At 49.9% G+C, this 24267-nt stretch overlaps 1 protein-coding gene, 1 non-coding gene and 1 pseudogene across 2 annotated transcripts; 1 reads left to right on the top strand and 2 right to left on the bottom strand.

Moving 5' to 3' along the window:
- Window positions 1-1201: 1201 nt before the first annotated feature.
- LCA5L (lebercilin LCA5 like) lies at window positions 1202-22774 on the bottom strand. The gene is made up of 7 exons (XM_045852479.1): window positions 22450-22774; window positions 15714-16228; window positions 12896-13033; window positions 6036-6120; window positions 4525-4631; window positions 4240-4357; window positions 1202-1923 (listed from the first exon to the last, which is right to left on the bottom strand). Exons 1-7 carry the CDS (start codon window positions 22772-22774, stop codon window positions 1202-1204), a joined length of 2010 nt encoding a protein of 669 aa, XP_045708435.1.
- LOC123828136 lies at window positions 2179-2395 on the top strand. The gene has a single exon (XR_006787428.1). It is a non-coding gene; the product is annotated as a small nucleolar RNA U3 (small nucleolar RNA).
- On the bottom strand, window positions 9187-10357 carry LOC123827925 (annotated as a pseudogene).
- Window positions 22775-24267: the final 1493 nt, after the last annotated feature.

Raw genomic sequence — 24267 nt, 5'->3', positions numbered from 1 at the left:
TGAGTGAGAGACCTTGGGACGCCACTGAGGAGACAAAGCTTATCTTCCTGGCGGGGGAGGGTGTCGGCGCCTCTGCACCCTTCACTTTACCCTGCTTGGCCCTGGGCAGATGACTGGTTAGCCAATGACGGGTAAGATTCCTCAAGGGAGGGTCAGCCTAAGACAGGCACAGTCATGAAGGGGCCCTCAGGGAAGGACTTGGGGGGCTATAGAAAAAGGGGGTGATAGACCCTCGCCCCTCAGCTTTGACATAGCCTGAGTCCTCATTCTGTCTGCAAGAAGTCTCCCATTCTCTTGGCTGCCTTACTTCCCCTGCCTGACTTAAGCCTGGAACAATGCTGGAGGGTGGTGCAGCCCTGTGCTAGAAAGGGCGGGTTCCCTGGGGTGATCAAGCCTAAGAAAGAATGAATAAGATCCCGTGAAACCTGCTTTGCTAAGAATGTCCTCAGTTTTCTGATAAGAATCCGAGCAGGAAACGAGTTTGTTTCCCAAGGTTTTATAGCCCCTTAGGTAACTGAGCCTGACTCAGAATAAGCCCTGGTAGTTTTTTGTATGCTGTTGTTTGAGCCTTACTGCCTGACAGTGATTGATGAGCCTTACCTGTGTTCCTGTGCAAACGGAACCCGGTGAAAGCCCACTGAGGAACTGGCTCCCGGCCCTTCTCCTTTGAGAGATCGGCGCCTTTCCTCCCCAGGCGGATCCTGTCTTGGTGGACTTGTTCCCCTCTGTGGCAGACGGCGGGGGTGGGGGGGTGGGGGACTCTGCAGGCAGAGACCCCCCTCCCCATTTCCAAAAACTACTTTTATTTCTTTAAATGTTTATTTTCTGGGTATAACAAATAATTTATTTTCTGGGCCCAACAGGCGAAGTCTTTGCAGATCTGGTCCTCATGCATTGTTCCTCTCAGTTCTCTCAAAACCTTGTTTTCATGTGTTTGGCGATTTTTTTGGACTGTGTTTTTTTTAAACTCTGTTGCTACGTCTCAGTTATAGGAAAAAAAAAGATGTAGCTTTGTATTAGAGATGCTGTCATTAGCTAATATACAATGGATGTTAAACTTTAGATTAACAATAAAACAAAACCTTAACTACCCAAAGTCAGCGTATGTGCTGAAAACACAGACACACACACCAGACCACGAGGGTGAAGCCGCAAAAGAACCAGGCCGTCAGACCCGAATGCAGTAGAACATCGATCTTGTTTAAATAATTATTTTTATTTTTCCTTCTGTAGGTGAGGATGACTTAATCGAGTTCACCACAGTCACTTTCGAGTCTCCGAAAGCGTTGCTGGCCGAGGTCTGACCGGGGGGTGGCTGGGGCACCTTCGTGCTCTTCCAGGTCTCCTCAGGCCCTTCTCTAATAGCACTGGCCCGGTCCTTTTTGAAGACGTAGCCTGCCCCGAAGAGCTCCCGCATCAGACTGCTCTTCTTGTCCCTGAACGCTGCCCCCGCTGCCTTTGTCCGGGACGGCTTCCCGAAGGAGGGCTCGTACATGCTGGCGGAGTGCTCGGGCTTCGGGCCCTCCCTGGCCCCGCGCCGCCTGTCTGGGCCCGGGTTGCACCTCCTGGGGCCTGGGGTGGGCCCCCCCGAAGCAGGGAGCCCGTGGTGCAAGTTCTCGGTAGCTACCGTGAATGAGTAACGCTTCCTCTGTCTGAGGAGGATTTTCATGTTGGCAGCAGCGTTCTTGTTCGGTACCTCGTCCGCGTCACTCATCTGTAGGCTTTTTGGAACCCCTTCTTTTGCCGCTTCGTCTCCCTGCTGGCCTCCCGGTTCGAGGTGAGTGACTTGAGTTCTCTCGGGTGGTGGTTCTTGTTCTTTTTCTAAAGTGATTTTCTTCTCCTGATCTGCTTTCTTCTCTCTCTGCCTTCCAGTGTTCTCTGGAGCTGCTTGTGCCCTCAACTGTTCCTCTTCCTTCGATAAACCTGCATTTAGAAAGATGATCAATTTGGGGACCTTTAAACGGAGTGGACTTTTATTTTGAGATGGCATGCACGTTTGCCACACTTCTTTACAAGGACAGTAACACGACAAAAAAGGCCAGAAGATAAATGTACGCAGCACTGGAATGTGGGCAGGGTGCGATTCACAGGCACGAAATGTTGCCTTCTCCTAGAACATACTGCATGGTCGAGAAGTAGGAAACCAAAAGAAAGGTGATGTTCATAAAGAAAAATGTGAAGACTGTACTTTCAGGGATCATTTCTGTAGTTCGTTACTAGAGGGGTTTCTCTGGATGTTGCAGAGCACCGAAACCATCAGGAGGAGGCGGCACAGCGTTCTCTCCTGAGTGTGAAGCCGGCTTTTGGTGTTGCTTTTGCAACTACCAATAGCCCTCGATGACAGTTCTTCTCTTCCTTTGGAAGAGTAAGAAGAAGAGAACACAGTCCAGGTGGCTTCTAAAAAAAAAAAAGAAAAAGAAAAATTTGCCTATAAGGTATTACTAGAAGTTCCAGCACCACTAGCTGGATGTAGCGCCAGTGAAGACGATGAGGCTATTTTTCACCCACCCAATTGGCCAGTAATTTCCAGAGCTGGTGAGAATATGGGGAAATTGGAGCTTCCATTCCCCATCGGCGGGGGTGCAAGTTGGCATGGATTACTTAGATTACAGTTTGGCGGTATCTGTCACAATTTCATGTGGATATAGTCTTAGCCACAACATCTGCACTTCTAGGACCAAACCTTACAAAAGTGCACAACGTGTAGCATAAGGATGTTACCGAGCATGGTTAATAACAGCGAACCGTCCTAGAAGCCAGGCAGGTCATGGTTAAATAATGAGGGTACGTGCAGCCTGTGGAATTCCAGGCATTTGTGATCAAGAATGAGGTGGGTGAACAGGCCACCTCAGGAAAAGGTTTCTCCGTGTGTTGTCAAGGGAAACAGCTGCATCAGGAAGGGCGGTCCTTTCCCGGTCCTCGCCTCTTACGGGCAAAGACACACCCGAGTCCCAATGCACAAGCCCACAGAGGCCGCCCACACATTCCTCACACGAGACCATTGTTTGATTACAAATCGGAATGGCCAGTTGTTTGTGGGGACAGTGCTGGACATCAGAAAGCTGGCAAATGTTCCATGCGAACACATTCTAAAACAAAACCATTTATGCGCCAGGCAAATAAAAAAAGGAATTCTAATAAGGGAAGAAATATGTTTCAAGAATCAGTGGTGAGCAGAGAAGCCAGCAAGGTCTATAGTTAATTCTAAATGATTGCTAAGGTTATGCCCTAGGACCCGTACATGTTACAGTTTGGAGACCGGTGGAATGCTTGTTTCCCACCTCCACCGCTTGCAGGCCCGCCCGCATACCTCGTCCCTCGTCTGGGTTGTGGCACTGGTCTCCAGCTGGCCTTCAGGAGGCGGGCCTGGTCCCTCTGGTGACGTGCAATCCCAGGGTGACAGCTTCGCGCCAGAGACACCAGTCTCCGAGTCCAGAGGCAAGGAGGCTTAAGCCTCCTTAAGGGCTGGTGTCTCCAAGACCCCTGGTGGTCTCCATCCCTGTGGCAGCGAATGCCCGGTGAGCAGGTCCTTGGCCCGTCTTGGCCACGGCCTGATGGAGGTGTTGCCCTATCATGTGCCACCACCTGGGTGGGCCGAGGGCTCACTTCACCCCATGGAAGCGTTCCGCCCTGACCTACGCCCGGAGCTGCAGGGGAGCTCCAGGGACTGTGGGACAGGAAACCCCGAGCAGCCCGCTCCACCCGAACTGCTGCCTCCCGGACCCGCCGAGCAGCCCTGCCAGATGCTGTGCACCCACGGGCTCTCTGCACCCAGGATGGGGCAGGACCTAACCCTAACCCTAACCCTTGTGCCCTCGGGGGGAGATGAGCCACGGTCTGCGTCCAGCTCTCCCTTCCGGGAAGTCTTGGGTTAGTCTCCACTAGTGGCAGGGTGGCCCTGCACTCAGCCGGGTTCGGTTTGCCGCTCAGTTTGCAAACCTGAACACGCTGTTGAAGGACCCTCACGAGGACAGGGAGTGGGGCGGCCGGGCAAGGGCATGAAGAGCTGGCTGAGGAGTGTGGTGCTTTCTGGGGGGCGGGCAGGGGATGTGGTTGGGAAGGGCCCACAGTGTATCCAAGGGGACACTCATGCTCCATTTCTTAGGATAGTGGCTACACGGTATTAGTCTTATAATAATTCTTCGCACAGTATGTCTTTTATGTGTGCTTTCATACACAGTAATTCCCAGCTCAGAAAAATCAGTAAGGGTAAACATGAATGAAAAGGTGTTCAATTACCTTCGTATTTTCTCTCGGAACCTTCTTGGCTTGGTAGTTTGCTGCTGTAGCGAGGAATTGCACGGACCGTTTCCGTCGGCTTTTCTTTATGACCAGCGTTTCCTGTCGTCTTTTTACTCTGCAATTCAGAAGAGCAGCGACACCTCGTCAGTGGGGTGCAGACACTTTGGAACTGCATTTCGTGCAGGACTACAAACACTGTCTGTGTGGAACAGGCGCCTGCAGCCTGGTTTCGCAGAGAGGTCGGTTTGATTAGACGCTACGAGACCGCCAACCGGGCCGTACCTTAGTCATCCAGGCGGGGGCATCTTCTGATTTCTGGGTTTCCTGGTGCCTCACACTGGTGGCTGGAGCGCCCGTCCTGTCCGCTTGTACTGACTTTGTTGAAGACACTGCACAACAGGTATGTTACACATTAGAAACACACCTGACATTTGGAAGCAATCTCGATTTTTAGTATAAAATCACACTGCGCAACGTCATGGAACAGAGCACACTAGATGTTTTCTAAAATTTTTCAGCATCCGTCTACCATTTGCCGCCGTTGTGTTTCCCCTGCCACTGCCCTTGTTTTGTCCTGTGTTGGGCCACAGAGCTTACGGGAGTGCCTGCCGGTGGCCGGCTCCAAAGCAGGCAGGCAGCAGGCAGGCCTGCGCTGCATCCCAGGGCCCTGCGGCCCTGCCTGCAGACTGGGTTCAGGGCTCAGACGTGCAAGGCTGTGGGCGTGGGCCCCCTACCCCACCTCAGAGCTGCCCCGGCCAATGCTCGGGTGGCCCTGGCTGCAGTGCGTGACCCCGAAATCCAGGCCGCCCTTTCCCTGAGGTATCATCCCGCTTGCATGGTCCCCTGGCTGCGTTTGTCACGGTCTCTGCTGGCTGTTATTCCAGATTATAAACTGGAGGCAAGTGAAGGAAGAAGGCCAGGGAACCTGAGGCCGTTGCCCTTCGCAACGAAGTGGCACGGTTACTTCCACTGAACCAGGGCGGGTGTTGCTGCCGTCACAACTACGTTTTGAGCGGGATGTTTGGCTGGGCGCTCCCGTGGGGCGGAAGGCCAGTGCACCTCGTCCTGAAGGGAAAGCGCTGCTCGGGAATGAAGAGGTGCAGACGGACAATCACAGCAGCAGCAGCAGCAGCACGGGCGACCCGACAAACGTGGTGCTGGGCAGAAAGAGCCGGACACAGAGGACCGACCACTGATGACTCTGTTTCTAAGGAGTCGCAGAACAGGCAAACCGCACCGTTGCGACAGCGGGGACTCGGCGGCTGCCTCAGGCCAGGCATGCGGGCGGCTGAGCCCAAAGAGGGCCCGGGGGCGCCTGCCGGGGACGTGGCCATGACCATGACCCTGTGACACTGCCTGCGGCCGTGGTTGTGTGGGAAGAGATGCGCGTCTGTGAGAACCCATCGCCTGGCGCGCTCAAGATGGGTGCATTGTGGCGAGGCACACCCTGCCTAGGTAGAGTTGGTTTTCAGATCCACACCCTGGCTACTAGATACTCTTAGCAAGTTCAGTATTTGGCAGCCACTTGGCTTGAACCCGAAAGTCCCCCCCTTCGACCTGCAGGAGGAACATGCAGGACTGAGCAGGAGGTGGGGAGGCAGGAATGTGCAATTTTCTGTTCTTTTCCAGCTGTCTCAACCTCGGGGGTTTCTGTATTCTTCTAAAATCACAAAACGTGTTTGAATGCCTAGTAAAATGACTTTTAAAATATTCATTGTTTTGGTGATGGAAGTTAGGAAAATCTGACTAGATTCTTAAGGACAGATGTTTGAGGAAAAATAATGAAAACATACCTTTTGGATAATCTTCGGTGTCATGTAAATTTTTCAGTATCCGATTAGCGTAGATGTTTCGGATTTCAAGCTCTCTATCCTTCTCCTAGAGAGAACCACAATACCCATTTTTCTGTAAACATTTGCTTTTATCAACCTTGATTTCTTCTGGAAAGCAGTTTAAGTGAGTTCAGTATTCTCTGAGTAAAATCTCTAATTCTAGTAGAAATAGAAATAGGCCATATCACTGTATTTCATTCCTGACATCAAAAAAGCACTTTTTCACAGAGTGTCAAACTATTGTGATTGGGACAATAATTTTGAAAAGTTTCCAAGCCAGCTTCTCTCACTCCTTCCCGTCCCCTGACATTTATTATTCTTTTCCATGGTGCCATACGGTGGCCACTAGCCATGTCGCGATTTGAGCTAATTAAAACACGTGAAAAAGAATGAAATCTTACCCTTTGTGACAGCACAGATGGACCTAGAGGGTATTATGCTAAGTGAAATAAGTCAGTCAGGGACAGACACCCCATAATTTCACGTACTTGTGAAACCTAAGGAACAAAATAAATGAACAAGCAAAATAGAAACAGACCCATCAGCACAGAGGGCGGACCGGTGGTGGACAGAGGGGGGGTGGGGGCTGGGTGACAGCAGTGAGGGGACTGAGAAGGCAAACTGGCAGCTACAGGACCTCGTGGGGATGCAACGCACAGCACAGGGAACGGAATCAGGAACATCGTGACAACCACGCGAGGCGCCAGGTGGGCGCTGGAAATATCAGGAGGGGGACACTTCGTGACGCGCATGATTGTCCAACCACTAGGCGGTGCACCTGGAACCAGCACAAAATATCGTCAAAAGTAAACTGCCATTGAAAAATAATTAAAATAAAACTAGATGAGCAGCTCCGCCCTCAGTCCTGCCACCCACACTCCGCACAGCTGTGGCCGGCGTGGATGGCTCTCTGTGGTCACGGCGCGCGCCACCAGACAGGCCTGTGTTCACGCGGCATGGTCACGGACGTCACCACTCAGCTTCAAATCCCAATGTTGTCTTTAAAGCCTCGGCAAAATGAAAGGTTTGAAGTCCCGGCTTGTTGAGGAAAGACTGGAATTGATTAAATACCAAGCATGCCTTCTTACACACGCATCACAAGGCGAGCCTGTCAGACTCAAGACCACTGAGTTTTAGTTGGAACCCGGCGACAGGAGGTGGGCCTGCGAGTTCAGGGTGTCACCCACATCCGGGCAGAGAGGAGAGCCCGGGAGGGAAGGGCCTAGCAGCGGGGAGTAGGGAGAGACAGGAGAGACCTCGACAGTTGGAGGGGCAGGTTTTGATTGGGAAATTCAGTTAGAGGGTCAGTGTGTCCTTCAGCCCCAGGGAGCAGGCAGCGGCAGGTCAAGGTCAACAGCTACTGACTGGCTGGTGCAGGACGGCTGCTGAGGCCCAGGGGAGGCGATGAGAAGGACAGCCCTTCATGCTTGGAACAAAGGTTTCAGTGCTGGGTCACAGCCCTGGCTGGTGTGGCTCAGTGGACTGAGTCCTGGCCTGTGAAGCAAAGGGTCGCTGGTTTGATTCCTGGTCAGGGCACACGCCTGGGTTGCAGGCAGGTCCCTGGTCGGGGTTGCATGGGAGGCAACCACACGCTGATGTTTCTCTCTTTCCCTTTCTCCCCCCCCCCCGTCTAAATGTGAATTAAAACAAACAAACAAACAAACAAACAAATACAAAAATATTACTTTGCGGTGGGTCACAGAGCTGGGCCTGGGTCCAGAACCAAAGACCTGAACAGGTTCAGAACACAATCCACGATACTTGCGGGTGAGTGCAATTGGGTGCAACCAAGAGAAACAATAAGAAGAAAATCCATGTCTAGGAACGCTCAGGGAACGCCGTGGACTCTTCGTAGGGAAGGGCACGCGCTCAGAGTTCAAGGGGAAGTGGAGTCACGGTGTGGAGCCACATCGAGGCCAGCACAGAGGGCTTCTGGGAATTGGAGAGGGAGCGAGGTTTAAATAGACACCCCCTCTTTGGCAGGGGTAAGCCTGTGGCCTGGACATCGGCTGGGGTGCAGCTGGACGTTGGCTGGGGTGCAGGACCTCGCTCAGAGCCGTGGGAGGCTGACGTCCATGCCCCGACTGTGGCCCATAGCCTAGACGTGGAGCTCGACCCAGACTCGGGGCTGGGCGACTCTCCACCGTCCACTCCCATAACTCCTTCCGTCTTGTAAAATGGAAACTCTGTCCCCGCCGAGCGCGGACTCCCCGCTCGGCCCTCCCAGAGCCCCGGGAGACCACCACTGGGCTCTGTCTCGTGACTTTGACTACTCACTCCAGGCATCTCGTGGAAGAGGAATCACACAGCGTCTGTCTTTTTGTGGCTGATGGACTGTGCCTGGCGTGCTGTCCCCAAGGCCCACCCGTGCTGTAGCACGTGCCAGAGTTCCCGCCCTTTTCAAGGCTGACCGACCTCCAGCGTCTCACGTGCAAAACTCGGCCCTCACCCGTTCGCCTCGGCAAATGCAGTAAGCAAAATGAACTTGTCGTAAGCCGCTTGCAGTGGTGCTTCTCTGACATCACGTCAGCGCTGGAGGAAACAGCAGGCTTATTGTTTTCATTGTCATTTGGATTTTTCGGCAACGCTTTTCCATTTTTGTTTGCATTTCCTTTTGCTTCATAATATGAATATGCAAAATATTGACAAGGTTCCCAAGTCATGTTTAGCAAAGAGACAGTCGGGAAATCTAGGGTCTGTGTCCGTCTCTTCTACTGGAGTTGTCATCCTACTTCCACTGTTACCCTGCTGCTGCTTTTCTTTTAAAAATATAAGTTAATATGTGGATATATTTGTATGGCCTCCTTTTCTTTTTTCTTTTTTCCTCTTTTTTTTTTAGTAAAGAAGAATGCAGGGTTTAACATACCCTTTTAATTTGTTTTTAATTACTTTTAAGATTTAAAAGTGTTCAAACTTTCTAACTCCCAGTGGAAAACATTACCTGAAAGAATATGGTAGCACAAACCACATGTTGCAGCTGCGTTCGGGGCACAGGGGCAGGGACTCTCCTCAGCGTGCCCCAGCCTTATCCACAGAAGGCCAGCGGCGCACTGGTTTGTATCCCTGTGACATCCATTGGGTGACCCAAGTTGCTTTTTCTTTGTCAAGGGCTTTATCTGTCAGAAAGGCACGACGCTTGACTGGCAGATCTGGCTGACAACCTACTGATGAGAGTCATAACCTTTGGGTTGCTGTGATATTCTGACACACTTGCCAGGTTATGAGTCGCATCCTGGAATGACCATGATTTTTGGATCTTGCGTGACGGCAAGAACCTCTGCATCACAGAGAGTTTCACTGGGCCTGGGCCTTGCCGCTGGTCCAGGCATTGCCCCAGGACAGCCACCTGGGAAAGAGCTGCACCGCTCTCCTGCCTGTTGTCTGGCTTCTCCCTCCCTCCGGGCTCTCTCCAGTTCTTCCAGAGCCTTCTCAACCCTTTCCCTTCTTTCTTTGATCTCTCGCTCTTCACGGTTCTGCTCATGCTCTCTCCGATGTTCTGCACCTTTCTGGGCCCTTGGCTGAACTTCTTTCAGCATCGCACTGGCATCTTCATCATGATCCAGTTTACACTCGGGAGCAAGATCATGGGCTGCTTCTTCCCCGTGGCCCAGAAGTCTGTGTGCTTTCCCTCGCCCTTTCTGAGGCTGAGCCGAACCGGATTTACTCCAATAGCTCTGGCACGGTCTCGGATGGCAGCGTTTGGCTTCTGTAATTCGATGAAGACGGCACTGGCTCTCCTGGCATGTCAGAGTGGCCGAGCGAGGATTCAGCTTGATGGCAGGCACCTGTGGGCAAGTCAGTGGCTCTCTGTAGCTCACCATCGTTGAGGGCATCGATGGCAGCCGCTTTTTTATTCTTTGCCTGATCCCGCATCTTGGTTATCTCTACATTTTCACCTTCCATTCTGGCGGGCGTCGGTGTCTGCTTCAATCCCATCCTCGCCGTCAATTGCTGTATCACTTTCCTCACTTGACGGTTTGTTTGTCTTTATGTCTTCCTCCACCTTCTGCTGGTTTTTTCTTCCTTCTTTTCTTCTGATTTGATTTTATGAGTGGCAGGTGGTATTTTATCGCCCATGCTCTCTACCCACCCCCTAAGGAAGCGCATGTCCTTGGGATGCAGAGTGCCCGGATCCCGCCTACACATTTTCATGCAGGCCTGAGGCTCGCAGCTTGCTCAGTTTGCAGGGATGCCTGGCCGGGGAGTGGTGGGAGGCAGCGGGTGCGGCTTAGGTCGCTAACTCGGCGTGGGCTGTACTGCCTCCTTTTCTTAAATAATAGCATACTACACACTTCCCTCTGCCTTCCTTTCTTCACTTACCAATATGTCCTGGAGACTGTTCCTTACTACTGTATGGATTCCTCATTTCTTTTTACACATGCACAGAAATACATTCTGTGTAGGTTTATTTACTCTTTTTTTTAAAATTTTTTTTAAAGACTTTATTTATTTATTTCTAGAGAGGGAAGGGGGGAAGAGAGAGAGAGAGAGAGAGAGAGAGAGAGAGAGAGAGAGAGAGAGAGCATCAATGTGTGGTGGCTGGGGGTTATGGCCTGCAACCCAGGAATGTACCCTGGCTGGGAATCGAACCTGGGACACTTTGGTTCCCAGCCCGCGCTCAATCCACTGAGCTACGCCAGCCAGGGTTTATTTACTCTTTAAAAATAAATTTGGACCCTACTGTATATAGGATTTTGTATCTTTCTTTTCACTAAGCATTTCATTAAGTATTTTTCCTGTTAAATTGTTTTTTTTTATTTTAATTGTTGTTCAAGCACAGTTTTCTGCCTTTTCCCCATCCCAGCCCACCCCCCAGCCCTCCCCACCTCTGTTTCCACCCCCCCTTGTGTTAAATTGTTTTTTAATGACTACATACTATTTATAGGTGTGCATATGGTGACATATGAAAGCACAAAATTTATGTTGAAATTCCCTGATTGTGTCTCCTATGCACATGTGTGTGTGTGTGTGTGTGTGTGTGTATGTACGTTTGCCCCAACCAGTGGACCTTAAAGCTTTTCCTGTTAGCTTTCTAAGCTGGTTGCTACGGTCATGTATAGGGAACTGTTCCGTGTGGCATGGCGAATGTAGCCCGGCACTATAGGAAAACCGACAGGTGTGAGTCGGCACACAGGAAGCCAAATCCACGGATCGGTTCTCCCGTGGGAAACCAGGTCTGCATGGTACCTGGGCGACTCTGAGGCTTGCTTGTTGCTGAAACGCCCTCACCCTGCATTGGGGCAGCAAATGTTTACTGTGTATCTTTAAGGCAGCTTCCTAAAGTCTGTGCTAAACCTCCCAGGTATGGAGTGTAACAGGTTCAACCACCTCTCCCCTTGCATCTGCAAACATCCTTTTCTTTTATGTAACTAGCGACATTCCTTCCTCTGTTATCTGTGGGGGGCGGTGAAGGCTGGCATCATAGCCAAGGCCGAGTGCGGTACGAAGCCGCACCGCTTGCATCTGCTAGGCGGGTCAAGCCAGCAGCGGACCACAGCTGGGACCCAGAACCCCAGAACCCGCAGGGGTTGAATGGGAGATAGATAACCGCAAGCTTCAGCTGAATGCGCCGTAACTTTTGCAGAAGACGTATGTATCAGTTAGACAGCCCGGGAACGGAACAGTCTGTGCCTGCAGCAGCTCCCTAAGTTTGCAAGCTGTCCTTGAGCTCCGTCTAACCAACCCCTATCAAATGGCGCAGAAACCACATTCAGGGCTCTTTGTCTCTCCATCAGAGGACAATGTCCCACCTGGTCCCCACTTTTCCTTAAACCATCTGTGTTGTGATTTTCATCATCTCCTGTTGACCCCACTCAGGAACCCCCACTCTGCACCGGTCGAGGCAGTTACCTGTAAAAGGTAATCACCTAAATTGAACCTGTGCATAGTAAATGAGGACCGTCCTCGATGTCGTGTGCCCAGAAAAGCAATAAAAGCCTGTCCAGGCGGGGGCTGGGTCCCTCTCTCTCCCTTAGAGAGCCGCCATGCTGTCCCTTTTCCTCCACAGCACTTGCGTAGTCCGGGTGAATTTGTTCGTCGCAGCCACAGCACACGGACCCCGAGGGCTGGAGTCCGCATCCGTCATGCCCAATTCTGGGCACAGTGCACTCTCTGAAGTTCCCTGAGACTCCAAAGAAGGAAGAGCCCACTGCTTCCTTGCCCTACAAAGGGAAACCTGACCAACAACCAGCCCTCCCCGCTCATCCCTCTCTCCTGCTGTGAGCGCCCTGGAGGCTCCCGGGAAAAGGTCCGAACAAAGTTCTTGCCTCAGAGAATCAAGCTTAGATTTACTAGGTGAAGCCTGATAAAGCCATATTTATATTTCTTAAGTGTCTTATCTAGCTTTTCCAACTTGTTGGCCATTTTAGAAATCTGGAAGGCAGACATAGCAGAAGTCTGAAAAAATATTTTTAATCCTCATTTTTTAAAACGCTTTAAAAGACAGTTTTTCAAGCCTATTTGCAAATTACTCTAACTATTTTAATAAGTTAATTTTTAAATTTAAAAACTTACCCTGGGTTCCATGAAAATATTAAGAAAATACAGTACTATTACATCATGTGATGAAATGAACATATTACAAAGTGCTGTCAGCGAACAGAGGAGAGCTTTACTTTTGCTAATGAAGCGCACGTTTACCGGCTGCCAATGCATCTTAATAATTTCAGGCCCTCCGTCTGTTCGTACGGCTGTAGGGAAAACCGTGGAGAAACGTATTCTCCGAGTTAAATAGTTTACAGATATGATAGGCATAAATAGCTCTGACAATTTGGGAAGCAGGATTGCACAGATTTTGTTCCATTTTGCCTGAAAAGAAGTACCTTCAGTTTCTGCTGAAGGTGCCGGACCTCCTTGTGCAGAGCCTCCTTGGCTGCCTGGGTGGCCAGCGTCTTCTGGGTCTCCGCGGCCAGCTGCCGACCGAAGGCTTTCGTCTTCAACCTCAGCTGCTTCTCCAAGTTCTGAAAACAGCACACGTTTCAGCTCTTCTGTAGCCAGTGCACTTGTACTAAAAGCTCCCACTGTAGTGGGACCAACTACATTGACGAGAAGTGCAACTTTTTAATACAGTTTTAGGGATGACTTGTATAGGGGACATAGAGTAGAAATAAATATAACCCCCAAAAGCCAAAATCCCAGATCATGGCTTTAGAGAATAAACATCATGTTTTGAACTGAATGTCTTTTATGTTCTGGAATTCGATGAAACAGTTTTTGAACACGTTCTGAAAATCGATACACGTACTCAATGTCACCGTTCGACCGAGGCAGTCCTGCTGACAGCAAGGACTCTGCTGCCCCGGCATCGGGTACGGCGAGTCCTCACCTGGCAGGTCAGTGAGCTCCCGGAAACTGTAACTTTAAGCAAACGATGTATAATGAAGCCAACTGATATAAATTGGAGTTACATTCCTATGGCAGAGTTCTGGGCATAAAAACATCACCAACCCTCTAAATAAAGACCAACAGCATCCTAATATTAAACACTGACATCAATGTGAGCTTATGCATACATTTAAGAAACATGAACAAAAACAAGATAATTCTTCTCCGACCCTCTGATTCCAGTTCGGGGTCATGTGTGGCCAACAGCTCAGGGTGCCAGTGGGGACCCACCCTGGATGGGATGCCCTTCCAGGGCAGGGCACACTCACACCCACACCCCCTCACGCTGGGACGGGGGAGACACACCGGTTCCCCTCAAGTGCACATCTCTGGGGTGCAGGCGGAAACCGGGGTCCCCAGGGAAAGCCCACGCAGCCGTGGGGGGAGGAAATGACTCTCCTCAGAGTCAGTGGTCCCCGCCAGGAACCCGTGATTTTTTCTGATCAGTGTTGTGATGAAACAGTGTTGAAGGAAACATTATTTGAGGACCTGCTGTATTCTTTAAGAATCTCCCAAGCCTCTCTTTCTGAAGGGCTGTGCAGCGTCGGTGCAGACCACCGTGGGCTGCGGGTCTGCTAACTGGGGCGGAAGCTGTCTCGGGGACTCACAGGGCCACACACAGACGGAGGGACCGCTGAGTCAGCACGAGTGCCACCCACGCCCAGGACTCGCCACCTCCCTGGAGGGAGAACCGCGTCACCGGGGAACCGCTTGGCTTGGACTTTGGCACAGGCGTGGCCAAAGGCCTTTTCTTTCTTTCTCTTTCATTTGTGTTCATCAGGTGTCATTTCCCTCATTGTAATATTAGTTCCTTCTCATTAAAGGAAAGTGGGAAACATGGTAAGCTAAAACAATGCAATAATCACTAAAAACCCCAGTCCTTAAAATATTAACCTTAAAAAAAATTACATGTTTTGGCTCACATTCCGCCCCCCACATAAAATGCCTTACAACCAAGTGGAATTTCTCACACAATCAAATGCTTCTGATAAGAAAATACTCAATTTCTTGAATTCTCTTTGTTTTGTTTATAGATATAAAAACGTGTAGATGAGGTAAAAATACATTTACTTCTACATGACAGGCGTGTGCTAACACGGACCTGATATCACCCGAAAGGCCTCATAAAAGAACTGTGATGTCCCGTGTGCGTGCGTGAAAACCAAGTTGCTCGTGATTTTCTGTTGCTCATGTGCCCACCTTTAGGGGAGAAAATTCTCTTTGGAAACAGAGGAGGATTTTCCCAAGGAAGGGATGACTGAGATTTAAAAAGTGAGTGACATGAGTTGATATTTTCTAATGAGTTCAAGATCACAGAAAATACTGGTTTCTTACCATAGCGTGCTAAAGAATTAAACAGTAAATTAATTGCACTTACGTGTTTATGTCTAAAGAGACCAAAACCTATCTGATGGAAAATAAGCGGAATTCTCATTAGAATCAAGGTGTTCGGATAAATCATCCCTCAAAGGGAATCCCCAAGCTTTGGACAACCATGCATTGCCAAGGAAAATCAATCCACTTGTTTCTTTGATTATTTTAATTCCTTTTCCCTCTCTGTTCCCAGCAGTATTGTGTGGGGAAAATTTCTCTTTCTAAAACACCAAAGATGCCTGCGTGGCGGTGACAGGACAAACCGATGACAGAGAGCATGAGGACAGGGAGTGAGGGGTGTGCCGTGAGGTTTTCAGGGACGCAGCCTTTCCATACAGAGTTGGAAGAGGGCTGGTTTTTCTCAGGCAGGCTGTGCACAGCACAGCCCAGCCCAGCCCAGCCCAGCCCAGCACGAGACAGCACAGCACAGCACAAGACAACACAACACAGCCCAGCCCAGCCCAGTATAGCACAACACAACACAGCACAGCACAGCACATTACAATACAACACAGCACACACAACACGGCACAGCACAGCACAGCACAGTACAGTACAACACAGCACAGCACAGCACAGCCCTTCCAGGGGAGGAAGGTCCCGCTCAGGAGAGAACCGCCCTGTCCGGGTAAAGAGCCCCAGGCTTGCTCGCCAGAACCGAAGGGCACTCCCAGGTCTGAGCTGCTCTGTCCTTCCTTCAAGCTGACCTCCCCACCACGCTTCTCGCCCCCTAGCGGACACCAGCCCGCTGCGAAGCCCTGCGGGGCGGGGCATGTGGCGAGGCACGTGGCGGGTCTGTGCTAGGCTGGCGTGCAAACGTGCACGCACGCCCCCTGGATTCATTCTGGAACCTTAACGTGCCTGGGCCTCTGCCATACAGACCTGTAGTTTTTGGTCATTTTCCTCCATTTTCGTTGTGAGGATAGCCAATCTCTGAGTCAGTTCTTCCCTCTCGGCGAGACTTTTGTCTTCAGACAGCGCCTGGAGGGCCTGCAAGGCGTCTTTGGTTTTCAGCAACTCGCTCTCGGCGTCTCGAAGTTTCCTGGATACAGTTCTTTCCTTTTCTCTGGATTTCCTAAGTAGCTGCCTTAAATTTTTAACTTCATTCTGATGTTTAAGTATAATCTGAGGTACATTATTCTGTGAAGTCTCATATTTTCCTATGGCTTTCAAGTGCCTGAACTGAAGTTGTTTCAAAAACTGGTTTTCCACAACCGTGGCCTCCAGCTTCCGGTGTATGTCAGCTAGTTCGTTTTTCAGTTCTTTAATTCTGTGGAGCCTTGCTGAGAGTATGCGGTAGGTCACAGCCTCTCTTCTCTGGACGATCGTACTGATTTTAGAATTTAAAAACGGTGCATTCCGGTTGTGCTTTCTTTCAGCTGAGATTTCCTTCTGGCCTGTTAAGCAGATAATCCAGTTTGTTACTAGCAACATCTCCATCTCTACAGATAGGCAGATATGCAAATATAAATGTACGACTCCCCCCACCCTCCTGCATGGTCATGCATACTCATGAAAACTAAAAGGGAGAGAACTAATGTTTGATGACTACCCACGCTGACCCTAGGTACTTCATACATAATATCCCATTTAATACCTTAGGTCAGCAGGGGCCTATTTTGTAGCTGGACATTTTAAGTCTGCTGCCCAGGGCTACGTAACCACAAAGTGACACCATGGATTGAAAACCAGGTCTTCTTTGACTCTGAAGCCTACACTTACTTCTTTTATGAAGCTAAGCTAAAATTCATGATAAGAGGTAACATTTATTAAGTGCTTACCGTATGTCAGCTATTGAACTAGGTGCTTTATACAGATCAGCTGATGTGAACCTTCTAACAATGTTATGAGGTAGTGAGAGTGTCACGCTGGGGCCCAGTGTTGCGTACGAAGGTCTCACATATGCAGAAAGACCCTCTAAAAGCCATCACGCTGCGTGAGTGTGGATATATACGCAGGCATTCCATTTCTCAATAAATCCAACAAAGACCATTGTTCCTCCATGACTTTGGCACTAAATAAAGTGGTTAGGGGGCTTGTGTTCAGGGGTATAGTTTAAACAAAATGTTTCTAAACAATATTCTAGCAAACTTATAAGTACCAAGTTTCTATAGTTGAATTTGACAATGTCAAATGTATGTGTAACATCACTGTATTGTTATCCCATTTAATTATTTATTTTTTAAAATATCAGTTTGTTGTTCCACTTATTTATGCACTTGTTGGTTGATTCTTGTATGTGCCCTGACCAGGGATTGAACCTGCAACCCTGGTGTCTCTGGGCCAGGGCCTGTCATCCCATTTGAAAAAACACACTGATGCTTAGCAATGTCCCTTGTCAAAGGGCACGAGGCTAGTAAGTGGGACAGAGCCCAGGTCTGTGTGCCTGTGTCACTACCCCCTGTCGTCGTGCCTTTGTATGATATGCATGTATGCAGCTATGTATATGTGTGCTTCTGTGCATGTAAACATATGTGAATAGGCATGTGCACATACAGTGGCAACTCGTTGTTGATTCGTTCTGGAACTCATGACAGGTGCTGAAACCGGTGAGCACTGAACTGTTTGCGGGCCACTGACCGAGAGACTGACCCATGGACCTCTGTTTCATTGGGAGGGAGGGGCGCCGAGTGGCGAGCAAGCACTGAGTGCAGACACTTTTCTCGTCAAATTGAGACCACAGTTTGACGAGTTCTGAAGCCAACATGTACTGAGGAATGACTGAATTAGTGTGTATCTGTTGTCTGAGAGAGAGAGAGGTTGAAACTGAACTGTAGCATCTGCAATATCTGGTCCTCATCCTGGAGAGACCTCCAGGGAACGCCATGCCCAGGGTCACTGGGGTCCTTAGGGCCTCGGCCAAGCGTGGACACGTCCTCTGAGACCCGGCCTCGTCTGTCTGGTACGGGACAGCGACCCTGCCTGGGGTGGAAGCAGTGAGCCTGACGAGGCAGAGGGTGTGTGCTGGGGTAACGTGTTTGAATCTGGGCTGCGACAGGACACACAGATTTGACCGCCATCACAGCGTCTGCATCACATCGAGAACCGATGAACTGTCTTTACAGTGTGCCTCCAGTGGTACTTGTTTTCCCACTGGTAACAATTTAGGAGGGGCTAGGGTTGGATATTTGAGTATTTTGGGGTCAGCTTCTGAGGACAATGAAAACTGGAAGGCAGAGCAGGCCAGACTCCGTGACACGCACCAGAAGGCCGGGGAACAGGTGTCACGGTTGTGGCAAGGTCACCACTTGCATAGCCTGGGCACTGGCTAGGGGAGCCCTAGACCCAGGCTGGATTAAAACAGGGGTGGGTGGCGACTCCCATGCCTCACACCGTGCCCAGCATGACTGAACTTGATCTCCAGCTTGCAATGTCTTCCAGCTCTTGGGTGAGGTGTCCCTCGACAGGAGAGGGAGTTCCCGGAGACCAGAGGGTGAGGGGTGGGGGGTCACATGGGCAGTGAGGCTTGTGTCCCTGTGTCGTGTGTGTTCAAGCGACTGCAGGGTGGGCAGTTAGAGCGGGTGGGTCCCTGGGGACGAACCCCACAGCCCTGGGGTTGTGCTGAGGCCACAGGTGGGGGTGTGCACAGAGCACGTGGGAGCTTTGAAGAGAGGAGCTGTTAGCCTTTCAAAGGTCACATAGGCCTGGGCAAGGAACCCAGAAGTGGAGGAGATGAAGGACCAGAGGCCCTCCCCCAAATGTTCGTGTCTGCACTACTGGGCAGGTCTGAGAGGATGAGCCAGTTTGCTTCAGAAAGGTAAAGGTACCACTTGGCATTTGAGTGGTAGACAGCATATTTACATTACATTTATCACACATATTTATATAACTATAAAGCTTACAGAAAATTAAACTATAATTTAATCCTTAATGTTTTATATCTCATTATCCTAACCTACACATAATAAGGGTAAGACTTAGAATTTCTCTCTCATTTCACATAGTTAAGGCAGATTTAGCTCAATGACAAAAATACTTAATTTTTTTTTATCTTTACCCAAGGACATTTTTTTTTTTTCATCAGAGAGCGAGGGAGAGAGAGAGAGAGATGTGAGGGAGAAACATCAATTGGTTGTTTTCTCCTATGCACCCAGATGGGGAATTGAACTCACAACCTGGGTATGTGCCCTGACCGGGGATCGAACCTGTGACCTTTGTTGGTCTATGGGATGGTGCTCCAACCAACTGAGCCACACGGACCAGGGCAGGATGCTTAATTTTTAAACCACTGAACTAAAACACTCAATATAAGTTACTTCCTCAGAGATGTGTGCGTTTCAGTCCACAGTGAACCAGAAAGGCACTTCTCACATCACGGACAAGGCACTCTGCTCTTTGGAACAGCTCTACGGATGTGCCTGCAGTCTCCCTTCCCCGGCCCCAGCTTGCCCCCTCCTGGGGTCACGCTCACCCCCGGCCCCTTGGGTGCAAAGGGCTGCTGTCCTCGCGGCCCATGCTGTTCCCTTCCCCTGGCCTCCCTGGCCTCCCTAGCGCCTCTCCTGGCCTTTCCCTCTTCGGTTTCAGTGTCTCCTTCCCTTCCCGAGGCCTCCCGCACCCTCAGTCTGGCTCTGCTCCTTATCCGGAGCCGCGTTCCCACTCATTCCTGTTGGCCCGCCCTCCACGGGGTTCCCTCTCTTCCAGGTAACGCCGTACTTCCCCTTAACGGACGTGCCCTTTTCCACGGAGGACCAGCAGAAGGGGAGGGGCCGAGAGAGGGCTTTTGCCCTTTCCGCCCTCCCCAGTTCCCAGCATCAGTCCATCGGGGAGGGTCTCTTCACCGCCCCTCCCGCCTGCTGCTGACGACATACAGCGGTGCTGACGGCGTCCCCGCACCCGGTGTGGTGACAGGACCTCCTTCCAGGACGCCAACTATGTTGGAATGACTGCCACACATTTTGGCGTTGTACTGACAAAGCACAGTAAAAAGGGACGTACAGGGGTGGGCAAAAGTAGGTTTATAGTTGTGAGTGTGCAAAACACAGAGTTTATTCTTGTATCATTATTTATTAGTTATTGTATTATTTTCCCTACAAACTGTAAAACCTACATTTGCCTCACTCTGTATAATTGAAAGAGTGCTGAAGATATATTTTCTACAAAAGAAGGAAATCACCAGCTTTTGAAAATTAAATTGTAGGAATATATGGCTTGCTATTTATCTTTTTGTTTCAGAGACAGGGGGAGGGAGGGAGAAGGAGATGGAGGGAAAAACCTATGTGTTCCCTCTCACACGCCCCCAACCAGGGACCTGGCCCATAGCCCAGGCATGTACTCTGACAGACTAGGAATCGAACCTGTGACCTTTCCATTCGTGGGCCGGTGCTCAACCCACTGAACCACACCAGCCAGGGCTGATGTTACTGTTCCTTAGTGAATTCCAGGTCTCCACTGGTGGCTCCTAATCCAGTGTTCCCAGCCCCCAAGGGTCAGACACCTACTTCCAGCACAGGAGAAAGATGAACAGACACTGAACGCCCAGTTGAGAAGGGGCTGCACTGGCTGAAAGATTCAGCTTCTTTGCTTTGGGTTACAATTATATTCATTACTTGCTGCTTAAATTTCTTTGACTAACACATGCAGAACACGAGCGGTCAGAGAACAAAAGAATGAAAGGATAAACGAAGGCAAAAATTTATCATTCTGTGACAAAGCTTAATGTTACAACAAAGTTTTAAGTTCATAATGTACCCTTGGGAGCATATAATTTGAGTTAAAGATGCACCTAGCCCTGGCTGGTGTAGCTCAGTGGACTGAGTGCAGGCCTGCAAACAAAAGGGTCACCGGTTCGATTCCCACTCAGGGCACATGCCTGGGTTGTGGGCCAGGTTCCCAGTGAGGGGCACGTGAGGGGCAACCACACATTGATGTTTCTCTCCCTCTCTTTCTCCTTCCCTTCTCCTCTATTTAAATAAATAAAATCTTTAAAAAAATGCATCCAGTATTTAACATAATTTCAGAGTATTCATATACAAAAGAGCCCCCTTCAGAATTCTGATAATTCAGGTGGCTGAATTAACTTAGCTTGCTCCTGATCTATGAACAGGTATCTTGTATAAAACACATAACACACAGTAAACATCTGTGGAACAAATAATTGAGAAGTCGATTTTTAAAAGTTAAAGTTTAAGGTGCTTAGAACTCAAAATGCAGTTCACGTGTCATGGAAAGTTTCACAAATGCTAACTGCCCTCTCTCTGGCCCACAAAGCACAGACTCAGTGGAACATGCAGTGAGTGCGGATCCATGATCCCTGGCCGTAAACCTGGGGAGGGGCCACACCTTCCTGGATTTGGGGGTTTTATCTTTTAAGGTGCGTGTATGGTATTTTCCATGGCGCTTCCTTCCCACCATGGTCAGGGACAGCAGACCTGAATCAAAGCGTAGTTTTTGAAATAAATGTGACTCTTCACACTAAGTGAAATAGATCAAGACCAGTCTCACGTCCATTTACACCAGGTTTCTGTTGCCAGATCAGCTGTGGTGCCAGAGATTGGAGACACGTTTGGCGTTCGGGGCTTCGTGTGTTTCAACGGCAGCCGAGGCCCGGGCAGCTGCGGGAGCGGACTGCCCCGTGTGTCCTGCTGAGGCCGCTGGCCTCTCCCAGACGCCGGAGCCCACTGTGACAACGGGCGCCACGCTTCGCGTCTCCTGCCCTCGGCCCCGCCTGCCAGAGAAGGGGCTTCTGACCTCTTAAGAACCTGCTGGAAGCTGTGGGCCCTTCTCCCTAGAAGAGTCCACAAAGGCAGACAGACAGAGACGAGGCCGGCATTTCCTGTGGTTCGCAGGCGCGGGTCTGAGGTTCAGAACCCCTGCTCTTTGGCTGGGAAGAGGGGGAACCGAATATGCTAGATGACCCAGAGGTGGCACAGAAGGTCCTTCCTGGTCAGGCTGGGGGTGGCAGTTGGATGTGCCCGCCCCACCCCACTCCCCAGGCTCTATTTTCCAGCTGTTGACTGATGGCCGTTCTCGAGGTCACAGTGGGGAAGAGTCGGGCTGTTTCTGGCACAAGGAAGAGGCGTGAGCCCAGGACCGCCTAACCTGCGGGGAGTCACCCCATCGGGGCCGGGAGGCCGGAGGGAGTGAGGAGCCCGGGGCTGTCACAGGGCCGGCTCTAATTTGGACCCTTAGGAGCTGACGGTGACGGCACTTCTACAGTCCACCAGGAAATGACATTGTCAGTGACCTCTGGGGCCAGCATGCCTCACCGGACTTGGAGACCGTCTTCTTGGGCTGCCGAGGCAGGAGTGTGTGGTTCGCTGGGGATCCGAACTGGGATTCTTCAGCTGGGAAGAGAGGCAAGAAGCCGGTGAAATCCAGGTACAGTGGTGCTCTGTGACAGGGCCACCTGTTAACTAAAAACGGAGCCAGCCTCACTCGCGGGCGCCAGCAGCAAGCTGTGCGAGACGGCGTTACACCTGACACTTAGCTCTCTGCTATTTCGTAATTATTCTTAGTCCCTCTGCTTCCTAACTCCTCCTATTACACTTCACTTAGAAACGCGAGTTTACAATGTGGAGAAATGACAAAACGGTATGGGCCGCTGTCAAATATTAGTGCATTAAAAATAATGTCACCGTAACCTCACCTTTGGTCTCGGTTGGGACTCGGAGCTTCTTACCTTTAGGTTGGGAGACTTGAGAAACGCAGTTTTTCTTCTCCTCCTTTTGCCCCTTGACCGCAGGCTTCTCTGAGTAGTTGCTGTGGACGGCGGTTTCCGAACACTCCGACAGAAAGTCTTCCGAATAGTCGTCGTAAGAACTCAAGCTCCGGAAGGAGCAGGGGGACCGGCTGCCCGCCGCGCTCCCCGAGGAAGCGTTGCGGGGCCCTGGGCTGGCGGCCGTGCCGGGGCTGCCCGCGGGCTCTGCCGACCGCCGGCTGTTCTCGGAGGCCACGCTGGGGCAGTGCTCGTCCGCGTGGCTTTCTGCGGTAGCGGCCAAAGGCATGGCAAACCTAGAGGAAGGAAAGTGTGGGCAGATGTACAGCTGTTCATGCTGAAACTAACCTAGGCTTTATGGCGTGTGACTATAATGAATCATTAAGGACGTGAAACACCTTCTATTGAAGTGCTTTCTGGAAACGTTCCAGTTTGGCTGTTACATTTCATATTTTTCTACATAAAATATTAAGATGCCTAAGCCCAGACTTTGGTGAAATTATATGCACAGGTGATATAAGATAAAGTTCATGTTGGGTAAAGACACTGACAACAATGTATGAATTAGTGAATTATACTCTCATTCTCTCAGCCTGCCTGTTTGTTGGCTTTTTTTTTTGCCTTGGTCAGAGCTGAAGAAAGTGACAGCACTCGCTGAGTCTGGGTGGCCGGGGTGGAACTCGACGTGTGCGACCCCCTAGACGTGTTTGTCCAGGTGCACGTGTGTGCACTTACTGAGGGTGAGGTCGTGCACCTTTGAGCTTAAACATGTCTGGAGATTAGCGTTAATCTACTTGACCCATGATTAAAAGGATTTGTATGTTTTAGTTCAGGAAATTTGCATTCCTTTTCATGTTTTACTTAGACTCCTATAACATGAATATAATTTCCCTGATTGTATTCAGCATGATGACAGAAGCAGCAATTCAGAAAAACATGCTAATTTGCATGAGAAAATCATCCAGGGGTGGGAACTCTTTTGAAGAAAATGTACCGAGTGAAAAATTTCCATGTGTTTAGCAAATAACGAATCATCTTTTCAATGACATAAAGAACAAACTTTTATAAATAATGGATTTGGAAAAATCAACCTGAGTTTGTCTTGTTATTGTACAAGGTCTGGCAGAAGCAAGGCCTGCTTGAGTGTGGTTGGTAGGGTAATAATATGGGTGTGATAATTTATAGTTTTAATTTGAACATTTCACCTAAAATGTCATATGCTGTGCTTGAGTGTGATGCTGTTATATTACAGAATCACATGCTTATAATTCTGTAATAAAAAGGGAGTGTTATTTGTGCCAAACCCTGTATGTTTAACTCTTCAATGTGAAAAGTAAAAATATTATTTGGGGACTAAACAACAGTACAGTGGACTTCAAAGGAATACATTTAAAAGATGAAAACAGGAATGAAACTTGATGGTGTGATCCTAATAGGCAGTCAGGGGCATACGGTGCCGCACGGTCAAAAGTCCCGGTAACCAAAGGCCACGACTGGAAACTAATCGAAGACCCTCACAGAGTCACACTTCTTTTGTGCAGGGGGGGTTCATTCAAACCAAGTTCAAGTTAAAGCAATCTGAACACGGTAGTTCGTCATGTACGGGTCAGGAATGTCTTAGAGGGAACAGGGAGTCGGGCACTGGAAGGGTGCGTGCTACTCGGCCTGCATGATTTTACCTCTGTTCTAGAGTTCAAAATCTTAGACCACACGGAACATAACCACATGCTCCTTAACATTTGAGATTAATCAGCGTAACTCACTCCAAATCTGACGTGACAG

Source organism: Phyllostomus hastatus, unplaced genomic scaffold, assembly GCF_019186645.2.
Source record: "Phyllostomus hastatus isolate PE091 unplaced genomic scaffold, TTU_PhHast_1.1 phas_contig_948, whole genome shotgun sequence".
NCBI lineage: Eukaryota > Metazoa > Chordata > Mammalia > Chiroptera > Phyllostomidae > Phyllostomus > Phyllostomus hastatus.
Note: the sequence above shows the minus strand (reverse complement) of the source record. Positions and strands in the feature narration are given on the sequence as shown.